The sequence below is a fragment of the Opisthorchis viverrini genome, assembly GCF_000715545.1.
Source record: "Opisthorchis viverrini unplaced genomic scaffold opera_v5_21, whole genome shotgun sequence".
NCBI lineage: Eukaryota > Metazoa > Platyhelminthes > Trematoda > Opisthorchiida > Opisthorchiidae > Opisthorchis > Opisthorchis viverrini.
In genome coordinates this window covers 2,760,525-2,774,370 of record NW_008751677.1, presented here as the reverse complement: position 1 = coordinate 2,774,370, position 13,846 = coordinate 2,760,525, and the positions used below count along the sequence as shown (strand labels likewise).

At 46.9% G+C, this 13,846-nt stretch overlaps 1 protein-coding gene across 1 annotated transcript; it reads left to right on the top strand.

The window, feature by feature from the left end:
• Nucleotides 1-11,449: 11,449 nt before the first annotated feature.
• Nucleotides 11,450-12,757, top strand: T265_01923 (hypothetical protein; the record flags this gene model as incomplete). The annotated part of the gene is made up of 1 exon (XM_009166049.1): nt 11,450-12,757. One exon carries the CDS (start codon nt 11,450-11,452, stop codon nt 12,755-12,757), a length of 1,308 nt encoding a protein of 435 aa, XP_009164313.1.
• Nucleotides 12,758-13,846: the final 1,089 nt, after the last annotated feature.

Here is a 13,846-nt window from a genome sequence, read left to right as displayed (position 1 = left end):
CTCCAAGCCCGTGAGCAGCTCAGACTGCGTGCCACAAGATGGATATAAATTGTTGGCCAGGAGTAAGAGCTATTGTCTCTTGCCGAAACCAGCGGGTATCGGAATACTTCACTCGGCCAAGCTTATCTGCATTATTCTGGGTGTAGTGTGCGTGCCGGCGATGCTGACTCAGGCCAATCTTCGTCGGAAAAAGGCGGAACAATCAGCGGAAGCCAATTGGGTTACCGTATTCGTACCAACAATTTCACTGTCGTGAACCCGATGGTGGGCTACCAAGCCAGCTTTCGATTTGCAGCACTTGTCACATTCCTCATACGTGGACCCGACGAGTCTCTCCTGTGTACTGGTTGGAACTGGTGCAGAAGCGCCAGATGATTCGCAGTATACATTATCGAAAGTAAACAGCACATTGAAACCAATCGGGGTGGTTGACCCTGTCTGGATTTGCTGAGCTCTAAGCTCACCCGGACTGACGTCCAGGCTACCCGGTCGGTACCACTAGGAGGTGGTCTAGCTCGCCGACGGAAATCGAAGGTCTGAGCCTCAGATACTCTTGTACTTTTAGCTTCTCTCACCAGGTGCTTTTTCAGGGTGCCAGAGCACACAGGCTCAGTTTTTTAATACTGCGTTCCTTTCACCTTCCAGACAAGGTGGTTGCAATTTTTAAGCCACGCTTAAGACCAATCGTGGAATTCCGTCCCCCATTCTCTTCCCTTCATACCCAAAGTTGCAGACTCTCAACTGAAAGTGTCCAACGCTCGTTCACGGAAAAGCTGTTCCATTGGTGATACCCTCTCTCTTACCGCTCTCACTGTCAAATATTAGGCCTGTAACCACTGCGGCTCAGACGGTTTAAGATGAATCTCACTCTCTTACGTCTGCATAACAACGCCTTTGCAGCACAGACTAGACCAAACGTAAACTCAAGTCTTCGCCACAGGTTCCGTGACCTCCGCAACCTCTTGGTGTGTCCTCCAGCTTGTGCAAACCTTAGCTACCATTTTTTCCTAGTTCATTACGCTCGCACCTGGAACAGCCTGTTACGGCTATCTGCTTTTCAAGTTTGAGTCACGCGCGCCAATCCACGAAAAGGACCAAGAAATCCGAATTCTGAAATCACGGTACTAGTGACAATATAGTAATACACATACTCAACAAACCTCAACGGATCCTCCTCTGCAGATACCGTAGGGTTACAAAATCACTAGCCTGAGGATAAAGCGCAGATCATTTCCCCTCAAAATCGATATCGTCACAACCAAACAGATATCGACGGCGAGCAACCGCGAAAATCATAATGTCCGACCAAAGTCCGTAAGATTCATAAAAATGTTCAGTAAAACAAGAGGGTTTTAGTTCATCTGGCCAAGGGGAATAAATATGGGGATTGGCTGTCACATGGGGTTGGAAACGGGAGCACACTGTTGGTAAGCTGTCTTCTACACAGCCTTTGTGAGCAGCTGCGGAACATCACGCATCATCACACTTTTTCTCAATCCGCAGACAAATTCCCTACCGATGAAACTGCTTCCGACTTACTTATTGCCCAACCACCCCAAGAACTCCTCCACTAATCGGGTCCAGGATGCATTTGAGTCGGGTGATGAAACAGTTAGTAAGTAAGTAAAAGACCCTGTTGTTATTTCCTCCTATCCTCTTGGCTTGTGTCAAGCTCAAGTAGGACTTAAACTTCTATTTGACCTAAATATGGTGCGTTACTAGCCTAGTTGTTTTTGTCCCCTTAACCTATTCCGGATTACTTGATCAGCTCCGTCTACTGACTGGTGCTCTCAGCCTAACTGACAAAATCAAAACCAGTCAGCTTTTTTCTTCATTACCAGGGCGCATTCTACGCTTGTTTATATATACATGTCCGGTGATTTGCTCCGCTAAACGCTCTCACACAACATCGAGGTGCGCTTCTCCTCGACACGGTACCTCGCACCAACACTCCGACGCCGTTTAGCCATTGCACTCACTGCGAATATCACCATTCCTCCTGTCTCATGGGCAGCTGTCACTTCACATCGCCTCCGCGACTTGCCTTTACCAGCGTCTGTATGCTGTTTGCCTGTTCGAATTGACTGAGCTGTCTCTACTGGCCTTACTTTCACCCGACCAAAAAATGGTAGCTGGAGTATTTATTATTGCACAAACCGCATTTATGACCGCTTGGGTGGTTTCCCTCCTTGTAAATCTGGAAGCATGCACATTGGATGAAAACCTCGTGTGGTGGCCGGGTACGCTCTGCACGGAGGGTCACCCTGTTACGTTGCACCATGGTGCGTTCGTATACCTGCCACTCCTCCAGTAGCAGGTGCATCGCCCATCGCCAGTGGTTCTTAGCCCGGCCTTTAAACTCAGGAAATCAAAAAAGTATAACTGACTTCTTTTTGTTGCTGTTGGTGTTAGACTCGCCTTGGGTGAGTTATGTATCTGGCAACGCCATAAACGACAGATGAAAGAAGGCCTCTCATCTGTCAAAAAAGTAATAAAAATAAAACATACACCTGGGATGGCCTGAAGATACTCCGAAATGCCCATGGCCTACAAAGACAAGCGTAGCTGTATCTGCCTCCGTTAGCACAGAGGCTACCCCTCACTAAAGCCTATTTCGTTAACCAAATGAAGAATGTTTTTGGGCTTTAGATCAAATTGCCCGGCCATGTCGTGGCAGTTCAACTGCCTCTCCAGATCCATTATTCTGGCTCCACACTTCCTGCAGTTTGAAATTTTTTATTATCACGTTCCGGGCAGGAAGCATTTTGTTATGCCCTCACCCGTGTTGTTTCTGCCCACCACTTTTAAACCCTAACGACAAGATCTCGTGTCATCTGGTATATTCTCCATAGGAAATAAAGGGCCCTTGTAATTTTGGATACCATGCCACCTCAGATATGATGAAGTCTACTTCGTCATGCCCACTGTTTACGTAATCGTCCCTCTTCCAAGAAATTCCCATTAATCACAACCCCCATCAGTAATGCCTTATTCTGGCTGTATTGCTATGATCATGCCTGACGGTATGCTGCCCACTAGCTGGGAATAAATATTATTATTATTATTATTAAGAAATACATATACCTGTCGCTCCCAGTAGTGGACACGGAAGTCTTCAGCGCCATGTACCACTTACAGATTAAAGCTGATAGCGGTGCTTCGAGGATTGATAGGTAGTCCTCTTAAACTTACTTTCTCTCCTGGTACTGTCCAGCTCATGAAATAAATACAGGAATAACTAATTTTCTCGGAAGTTCAGTACCGTCAGCCCATTAAAAATGTGGTTTCCCTAACCATACAGTTACTTCGGACGAAAAACCTGCGATCTTATATAGGCTTCATTCCACTTAATTTCCTCGACCAGCCTGAAATGAATCCCGCCGCTCAAAGAACCGCACATCCCAGCCCAATTGCCTTAAATGTGACGTCCGTTACAGAGCTGTCCAAAAACTGAAGCACGCCAGGCCGATGGTGGCACGGAACTGCCATTCCTCCTCCTGACCGTGCCCTCTCGCCCAATCGTTCCACTAACTGCAAATGCGACAACTCCTCACCCCGAGCTTCCCCCCTGATGAACTTTTGGTTCCAATGTAACCATTCCTGTGTGCCTGTGCACCTCACAAAATTCAATAACTTTTTTGCAGTTCGTGTTTCGGCTCGTGCGTTCCCATCATCTCACTCTTCCAAAGATCTGTTATGCTCGAGTCCAAAACAGCGACACCGGTGAGTCTCTACGGCTTCGCTGTACACCATGTTTCTGTGATTGCTGTTAACGCCCATCCGCTAGGCTAATCACTCCAACCAGCCATCCCCACGTTCATTTTTGTAACCCTAGCCACGAGCCCAACAGTCCAAGGCCACGAGGCCTTAACGTTGGTTTCAGGTTTTAGTTCAGTTTGACCAGCCAGATGACGCAAACTCTGGTGCTTTACCTGATCTGATGTTCTGGTTCCTCATTTTTCACCGTTACACTTTTCTTGTCACGTGCAAGACAGGAAACCCTTGTTTCTCCCTTCCCCGTTTCGCTATTTTTGTCCGCCGCCTTCAAATCCTAACGATCTGAACTTGCCCTACAGTCCCTCGATAACGCACAGTAAATTTGCTTCTCAGTCCGTGCCAGTTTGATAGTGATCATGCCTACTTTGGACAATGTCCACCCCCTAGGACGCTGTTCCTTTTCCTAACCTCCCTGTGCCTACTATCCCAGCCAGTCCTGCTTTTATTCTGACTGTAACATAATTATCATTCCTGACGGTATACGACCCATCAGATAGAAAATAAACATTATTACCATTATCATAAATTATGAGGAGATACCCTTGATCACCAGACAACATCAAAGCTTCCGATAAATTGTGGAGTCAAAAGCAACCCTCAGATCAAGAATCCTCGGCCATGGCGAAATCCAAGTTTATTCTCAGTAACCTCTCCCACCGATAATCGATCAACGTGCGCACAATAATATCAGGGTGCATCTTGGATATCGTGGCTACCAGACCGATGTAACAACGTTTTTCGCGTGAGTATCTTGAGCCCTTTTTCAAGCCTGAAATAGTGGTACAGGAGCTATAATCTAGTGGTATTTCGCGTTCGTTCCAAATCGTTCGAAGTATGATCCTCAGACAGCCCATGAACCCCCCAACATCTTTGAGGTCTACAAGGCAGAGATCATGCGGGTGTCTCCGTGTTGGACTGATATCTCACATAGTGGATGCTGTGGGAGACCAGACGAGACGTTTTTGAAGTGTTCAGGCGATCGTTTACATATTTATTTGCTGACACTTGTCTTCATTTGGCGGGCTGGTTGAATCGGCTGAATAAGCATCTGCTGCCTGCTGGGAAAGCCTTCTGCATTTCCCCGGCCTATGCAATCCCCTAACCATCTCCGTCATTCCTCAAGCTCTTGATTATTCGGTGTTTGGGGGATTCTCGTGAGCAATCAGAGTTGCTGGTTGCTGGTATGGCCTTCTGGTGGCATAAGATCTATTATTCGGTGTTTGGGGGATTCTCGTGAGCAATCAGAGTTGCTGGTTGCTGGTATGGCCTTCTGGTGGCAATAAGATCTACTGATATTGAAATATTCAGTGCTCATTTGGTCGAGTCCGATGGCTTCGATAGACAGCTCTAAAAGCATAGCCTGTTTAACTCGCTTCTATTCGACCACTGAGCACTCTTCGTCAACCGCGCGATTGCGTCTCCAGTGTGTTTCTAGCCTGATCTGCTCGGTAATCCTGAGCTGCTGCTTCTCGAGGTTGGTAGACAGAGCTGATGAGCTTCGGTCCTCGTGATGCTTAGTGAAGAGGTAGTGATAACCGATCCCTCAAAGTGATCGGAGTTAAAGTTGCGTGCTCCAAAGGGAATAGAAATCTATAATTGGAGCTCTCTTAAAGTATCGAATAGCTACATAATCCAGAGGAGCCCATGACTAGAGGTTGGCGGGCGACGGATAACTTGCTGCGAGCTTCTGCTGAAAGTTTGTACAGGCCAGAAACAACTGAAGAAATCGTCCCCCATATTCTCACGCTTCCCATCGATTCCAAATCTAACCCGTGGCTGCTCTTCCTGGCTGAATCGCCCAACTTAGGCTTTTATATTCACCAGAACGTCGATATCTGTTCTTCTTGCTGTCCAAAGCAGTCTCGGCAGATAACGGTAAAATACGCCCTTAATATAATCAGAACTGCCGTCTGTCGGGGCGAATGCTAAGATGATTGGTACGGAGCTCAATTGAGACAGATGATCGCATAGCGCAAGAATGACTGTCTTGTGGGATTCAGTCCAGCAAACAGCTTTTATCCATGGGGTTCAGAGAAAATTCCACACAGTATGTACCACAACCCATCAGCAGACACGATAATATATAATAAACATAGTTCCTCTGCAACATCTTTTAGGCGTCTAACGCTCATTTAACGGAAGGAAGCACGAGGGCCGGGATATTGCCAGGAGGCCCAAGTCTAGACTGAGGAAGTCGAGACGCAGAAGGGATGTGGAATATCCGGGCCCGTTCCAAGCGGCCTGCTTTACATGGCCGAGATAGAACCTTGTATGTAAGTTTCAGTGGCACTATATATCGACAGAGAGGGATAGCAAGGTTTTAGCAAGCGACATATGTTGCCCATTTTGACACAGTACGCACAATATAAGGCAAAAAGTGAAATAGATATTTTGCGGTTAGTAAATGATTTTTCCAGTATATTTCTCCATGTGACAGTTTAGGCACGAAGCGATGGCTAGGGGGCTGACAGGTGGATCGATTGCATCCAGCAATCCATGAATTTAATTCGTGGTTGTACGTGGGCTCTCTAGGTCACCAAAACCTAGACAGGAGGCATATAAGTGCCCTCAACCAAAGCCATCGGCTAGAAGCTTGACCGCACCGCAGCGGCGGTTGACGGTAAATGCAAATGAATTTCAATTTTCATAGAAAAGTCGCCAATTGGAGGGCCAGAACACTGTGTCCGTCAGACCTGTAACTGCTGACGAACCTGATAATAGACAGAGAGTGTTACACGGACACCAGCTGTTGAATTTCTCCTGTGAAGCAAAGGTGAATAGGGGACATTCTCATTGTGTTCAAAATACGTTTGAAAAAAACGCTACTTACACCATTGGCTAAAACGCCGTTCGTTTCTTTGCAGCTCGTTTCCACTGCTTTGCTTCTGCTTGAGATCTGCCTACTCTCCAGTAACTGATAATAATAATGCAAATGATGTCAACATTTTCGCCCACCTATCGTTTCTCGCAAGTTCTTTTCAGTCCTACCTATTTTGACCGCCCGCTCTGACAGAAAAACGGATCGACGAGAGATGGAACTTAGAGATCCTTGGTGGCGGGCGAGAGTGTTCCTCACGACACAAACTCTGCACCCGGAAGACCCTATTATTTGTATTACCTATGTCTAATCTGCCAGATAGCCTTCGGTGAGGTTTGATTTTAACGAACCCAAGCGCGCAGTCGGATGTGCTACATGACACGATGTGCCACATTGCGCCGTCAACCAAATACAATTCCTTGCCTCCAGAACGTACTGATTTTCTGCGCCGTTATCTCTCCATACGGCCAACTCACACTGACTGACCGTCGGTACCCAAATCCCTGCTGCCCCACTGACCACTTTCCGCTGCTGGAGATGGCGCAATTACTGAACGTACGTTCACGTGATTCACGATGCTTAATAGCCCATTAGCCCACAGAACCAGTTCCTGACAGTTCTCAATACGTCATCTCCTGCCCCAGTTCGTCTGCTCCTATTATCTACCGGATACAAACTACGTATGATCTGATAGACGCAATCGTCTTGTGAGATCCTTAGCCGCCCAGATTTTACAAAGCTAATTGATAATATCCAAAAACGTTATCACAAGCTCAACAGAATTCCTGAGCGGCGTTTTTGTCATTTCTGGGGGAACGTTCCGGTAATTTTCCCGCTCTTCATCCACTATACTAATCCCCCCTACGTCTAAGGGAGAGCTCTGCATGGATCCACAAGACATAGCTGCATGTTTGAAAATTGGCACTCCTGTCGATTCCTCTCCCCTTTTAGATTTCGCAACGCAATTCCCCATTTTGCTATTTTGGTTTTGCGCTCATACCGCTATATTCGTTTTTTATATGAACGTAAAGCGTTGTTTGGCCTTGCCATCCAACATGCCGCCCAAGTCAACACGTGGTTCCGCTATTTTGTAAGCATGTAACCTTGAGTCAGTGTGAACCTAGGTATCTGTTAGGAATTAGCGGTTCCTAAACCTGTGTATAGAAGCCGGTATAGTTGCGCGATATGAGGTTTGTATATTTTTATTATTTTACAACTGTGTTTATAGTACCCCATTTGTAGATAAACCTCCGTTTGGACGATCTGTTTTTGGGGTGTTGGACGTAACTTTGCATGGTCCAACAGATTGTTGGAATCAATTTATGATAGCCATAGTCCATCGAGAGAAAGCTAACCTTCAGTGCTGTGCTACTGCTAAAACAGGAGACCTCGGGACTCTCTTAGACCTGCTCCATTTCTAGTTGGCCAGGAATAGGCCAGCAATGCCTTCAGAAAACCCACAGGAAACCTCTGTTTCACAACATCTTCCGTAACTACTCAAACTCTGCACGGACACTCCTTAAAGATAAATAACGAAATTCAGTAACAACCTTTGAATTGCTGGAAGTTTTTTAGTGGCTTCACCAGCGGGGCCACACAATATACTACAGTTTCCGCCAACCCTTTGGCTTTCCTGATTGATGCGTACGGAGGCGAGCCACGAGAAACCATTGACCACTGTACGAAACTGGAGCCGGAGCATGGCTGTCGAGAATCCTGGATTATCCTGGATTGTAGATCCGGCAACCTGTCAGTTATTGCCTCTATTACCAGGGGGATACCAGTCAAGCCGAAAGATGCCAGCTCATCACTCAAGCTAGTCGACACAATGAAGGTCCGTTTGATGGCACTTTCACAACTGGGTTGTTCATCCCAGATGGATTCCAGGACGACCGTAGCTGCCACTCTTTATTGTGTCACGACTACCATACGATAGCATTGGTTCAACCGAGCCTCACAAATTCTCGGGAATTAAAGAGAACCCAGTTCCTTTGTCCTGACATAGCATGTTCAAGACGTTATCGGTCAGAGAGTCCTAGTTGGCCTAGCGCTTCCTTACCGAGAATTAGGAGGTCAGAATGACCCGCGGCCTCGTAAGGGCACCATTGTCAATGTTCTTTACACTCGTGGTGACTTTTGTGGCGAATGAGCCCAGCAACTGAGAACATAGAATGTTCGTGCACAGTAGCAAAATGAGCTACCTCGATGAATGCGCGCAATTCGTCCGCCTGGACGCTGATTCACCAGTAACGTTCGTCTCCTCAGTTGTACTTTGCGAATTTTGCCGCAAGCTAAGGCATAGCATGGAGCGAAGCCAAGTAAGGCAATGTTGCGGACGTAATGGTTGCAAAGTTCTGCACCGCTCAATGCTCCATCCCCCTACATGCCAAAGAGGATGCCGCTCAGGCCTCATCATCAACTACTCCAGCGGATCGTGCAGCCAGATGACCATGGCGCTAGGTGTACTGCCTGTAACCTTTATGGCCCTCATGGCGTTCACAGAGTCGGCACGTTCCTTGACGGCGGTTCTGCTATCTGAAAGAGGATGTTGCCTTTATTTTTGGATTGTTGGGATTGCCCAGAAACATATGCTTTACTACTCCCAACGGTCAGGATGAGGAATCGACTCCTAGCGTTATTTCTTCTGTAGATAAATCGCGGCCGGCCGAGACGCTACAATCTGCCAAAACATCGGCCATGCGCCAACGCAAGTGCGGTGGTCCAAGTGAGACCGCTTGAAAGGAATATTGTTCGAGACTGACAGAAACCAGCCGATATACCTTTTAGTCGAGCTGAACGTACCAACAACACATCAGGCCCGCAAAGCCGAAGAGACAGGCCTCATGAGCCTAACGTTAATGAAGCATCGCGAAATCTATATTCAAGCATGGACACACAGTCTCTCCGGTTGATTTCACTGCCCGCATTCTGAGGCAAACAGGAATACATACCACCATACATACCTTACGCCACCTGTTTACCTTCTGCCTCTAGATTGCAATAACCAGACCCTGTCCACTTTTTCACATCCATGAAAATACCAAATTCCATATATACTTCTCCGTAACCGCCGAAGCTTGTTGCACTTATAGGCGCACTCAACTAAATATTAGATGGTACGTTTCCTGACTGTTGTAACGTGGGACGCCAGGAAGTCAGCGGTACTCGACTTTTGGGGAGGATGTAGAGACGGCACACGTCGGTTCTGTAATGTGCAGATATAGAAGTTGGTACTACGGAATGCACACGGCACACACAGCACACATTCGCATAGGTCGGGTGACACAGGAAAGAACACCGGAGCGTGGCAACAACACACGTTAATTAAACCGAAACCGAAACCGGAAGTCGCGGGTACAAAGTTAGGTCAAGGTCAATCAGGGGAGGGTGTGCAGGCGGGCTACTCTTTCCTGCCCGGGGCTCGTGGTAGCTCACCCGTGGTACCCGCAATAGAGGGAGAGAGAAAGAGGTACACATAAGGTTGTATGATAGACGTGCAAGCAGATACAGTCAAGTTTCAACTGGGTTACACCGTGCTAATTTGACTATGCCGCACAGTAACTCGTCTATTCTCTGGGGGTGCATATTGTCATTATACGTACTCAACTACTTTATGTGAATAGCACTATGAAATGAACGAGATGGCCAGAGGCGATTCTCCTGAATCCAAGCAATAAATTAGCATGAGAAGTGCTTATGTCGACTGAGGATTATTTGACCCACACCCGAACCATCAGTAGATAATCAACTGAACAGATACTTTCCCTGTTTTCGCACAACACGGTGATACTTGGGTCTGCCAGCACAGTCAGACATTATGTTTCGTCCAGCAACTCGTCCTTCTTGCCAGTCCTGTCAAGGAACTAAAGAATACAATTACCCATTCAGTGGGAGGTTAAAGGTCGGCGAAATTTTTGGCGGCAAGTGTGTACCCTGATGCAGTGTGCGCTGCTTGTGGGAGTTTTATATTTTACCCTATATGCTTGCTCAAAAAGTGATGTGTTAGGCGAATGTACGGTATCGGATGTTGGCGGAAGCGAATGTTACGTAGTCCTGGGTGACAACGACTCTCTGATAGACAGCAGTGTTTATGGTCAGTGTTCAGTGAATTCAAGCATCTTGAGCATTCGCGAAAGGAACCCAAACATTACTCGACGTTTAACCACTGATTTATTTTTTGATTACTTTCTACAGCTCCGGCATGTAGTAATCGAAGTGAATCACCTACTCATCGAACTCGGGAGCTTCCATACTGGTAGAACATCTACGATTTGCTCATTAACCATGCGCAATTGTGGCATTTCTTCGCTTCCTTCAGTGGGTGCCCTTTATGGGTTATCCATCTTGGAGCATATTGACTTGAGTCAGAACCATTTAACGGAGCTTCCGGTAGATTTTTCAGCTCACACTCCTCTCCTATCATCCATCGACGTTTCAAATAACCTCCTCCGTTCATTGGTTGGATTTACAGGTAACACTGTTCACGACAATTTGAGACTCGTTAATGTGAGTGGGAATCCAATCGATTGCACCTGTGAAAATGCTTGGTTCCTAACTAAAGGAAAATTCGTCGGCCTCTCAAATTGTAGGATTTGGCCCCAACCCTGTGCCCCTATAATGTCTGTCACTGCTTCGACCAGTGCCACTGCCCAAAACCATTCCAAATTCTTTGTTCTCGCAGGGGGAAGTCTAACTCTTAATTGTACAGTGCAATCCAATTTTCAAACTGAGCTACTCTGGTTCACCCCAATTGGTGTTATAGCCCCAGGTTCATCCAGCTCGAACGACAGTACCGTTTCATATTCCTATTTCGTGCAGCCCATATTAGCTCCTACTGTTCTTCGCATTTCTTTTATGAGTGCCTTGAGCGAAATTCGTGTAGAAAACGCCCGAGGTCACCTGGCTGGACAATGGTATTGTGTGGTTCGCTCTGCTTTTGGGTTGACAGTTTCGGAACCGGTCTTCCTTCAGGTATTCTCGAGTATGTACTCCGAGCAGGTATATTACCTTTCTCTGTGCTACGGATATGGAGCCATGTTGGTGCTATTGTTAATTGGCATAATTGGCGGCACTATCCGCTACTGCAGCGAAACTCGATGCATGCGCCGTCCACAACCTCCGTTTGCTTACGGTGGAAAGACGTTTATTGGCGTAATTCCCGTTCCCGAAGTGGATGGAGAGTCCTCACAGGAGAAAACCGAAGAAGTCAACACAACGTATGATCTGAACGAAGGATCGTTGCGTTACGTGTCTACTGGTCGATTCTGCAACATTTGTTTGAAGCCGTACACCTATTGGTTTTGTAACAATTGTCGTGCCGTTCATTTCGCAGAATGCCTTTTCCCACCTGATCAGGTCAAGCAGTATGCGCCGGGTGACGTGCCATTCGGTGAGATAGCGTCTGATGGCGAGATCAAACTTCTTTCCCAAGTGCCTCCTTGCGCGACGGAATCGGAATCATTTTCTCAAGTTATTCCCGGAACATCCACTGTACCAGTTCTTGATGCTCATGAGCCACTGATGCCTCATTCTCATGGAACACACCAAGTTGCACAGGAAGTCGCAGGCACCGATCGGCAGGCTACGTCTATGTCATCTGATTATGTATATGTTCGCTCTGGAGACTGTATGATCAAAGTTCGACCTTCCCATGAAAGTCTTGATGGCTCTTTAAACAGCACTCAGCTGCTCGTTGATTCAATTTGTTTACATTCCAAGCAACGACCTAGCAGTGCGGACGTCAAGCTCATAGTTTCAAATGAAAAGTTAGCTGAAGAATACCGGGACGCTCTCGCCGACTTAGCACGTGCTGTTGAAAGTCCTGACCCTGCACATTTTCGTGAGCACCTAGAAGCTTTCAGAAGCCGATTGCGTCGGGATGTTGGTCATGGTGTCAAGGTGTTACGGGGGGAATTCCGCGGTCTTCGTGCCAAATCTGCCAAAAGTGTAGCCAATCTACGAAGTCAGAGTTCTGCGGCAGCTCAAAAAATGCGCGCTGGATTTTCCCATGGAGTTCAACAAGTCAAAGGTGGTATGCGTAGTATGGCCGAACTGTGTAGTCGAACTGGGACCATAGGTCAAACTATCTCCGTTGTCAGTGTCTACGTGGATGAAACAGACCAAGTTAGAAAGGAACGTTTTATTTCTGACTTCGTGTTTTGAGTACTTAAGATTATTTTTTGATTCATCGGTTCTTCTCAGGTTCTGTCTATCTCGGGAGTTGATCTTATACATTGTGGCAAATTCCTCCTTCATAACTACTGGGTCCATCCAGATACCATTCGAGGCGCTCTTTTTTTACCGTTATTTAGCTCCAATTTTATTGACCGGAATAAACGTGTATTTTCCATCATGGGAGCGTTTTCATTCGCGCATCGAGTTACGGCTTTGGTTAATAAGATTGCGCAAGAAAATCTGGGTCCAAGCAACTGCACTTGCTTATTGGAAGGAAATTGTTTGAAGCCATTGATTGTATGACTCAATACGGTGAAGAACGATGTGGAGCGACTCGGCCTCTACGCAATCAATTTGGTCCGACAGTGAAACTCCGTTTTTGTAGATCTGGTAGCTGATCGAATACATGGTCAGTGTGCGTTTCTGAAGCAACCTATTCCTCTGTCAAGGGGCGGTCATCTGTCTGTAGTACTAGCCGGACCTCACGCGATATATGTTTACAATGCCTGGACGTAGGTGAACTTATTCGTTCCAGTGTATCAAAACAGCTAACTGGAAAGTTGCAGTCCCCTTTTTACTTAGTTGAGCCCCTGATGCGTTACAATTATTGATCGCAAAAAAGCCACTATAACTACTGCATGTCGCTTCTTACCGCAGGAGGATTAGTTGGCGTACACAATGAGAAATTCTTATCTGAATTTCACCTTTCATGCTGCTAGAATGGATCTAGACACTCCGGGATCGTCTCATCACCGCAACCAACAGAAAGTGCTTCACTGCTCCACTTATGAAAAGAAACGGGCGTACTCACGCACCGTGGCCATCAGGCACTGGTTCAGCAAAAACGGTTCAGCTACAGCACCCGTTCGATGCTAGTCTGCCATGTCACCCGAAGGAAAAACGAGTGCCGAGATACTGCCAGGCTGTCCAACCGTAGGCACAGCAGGCTAGATGCTGAGGTCGGGTCTACATTGCCGACCATCATCATCATTGTCAACTGTAGTAACCGCGTACTCGTCTTACAGTGTTGTAGCTGCCGCAGTTTCATTCACCGATGATTTCGGGGGGTAGGGGGGG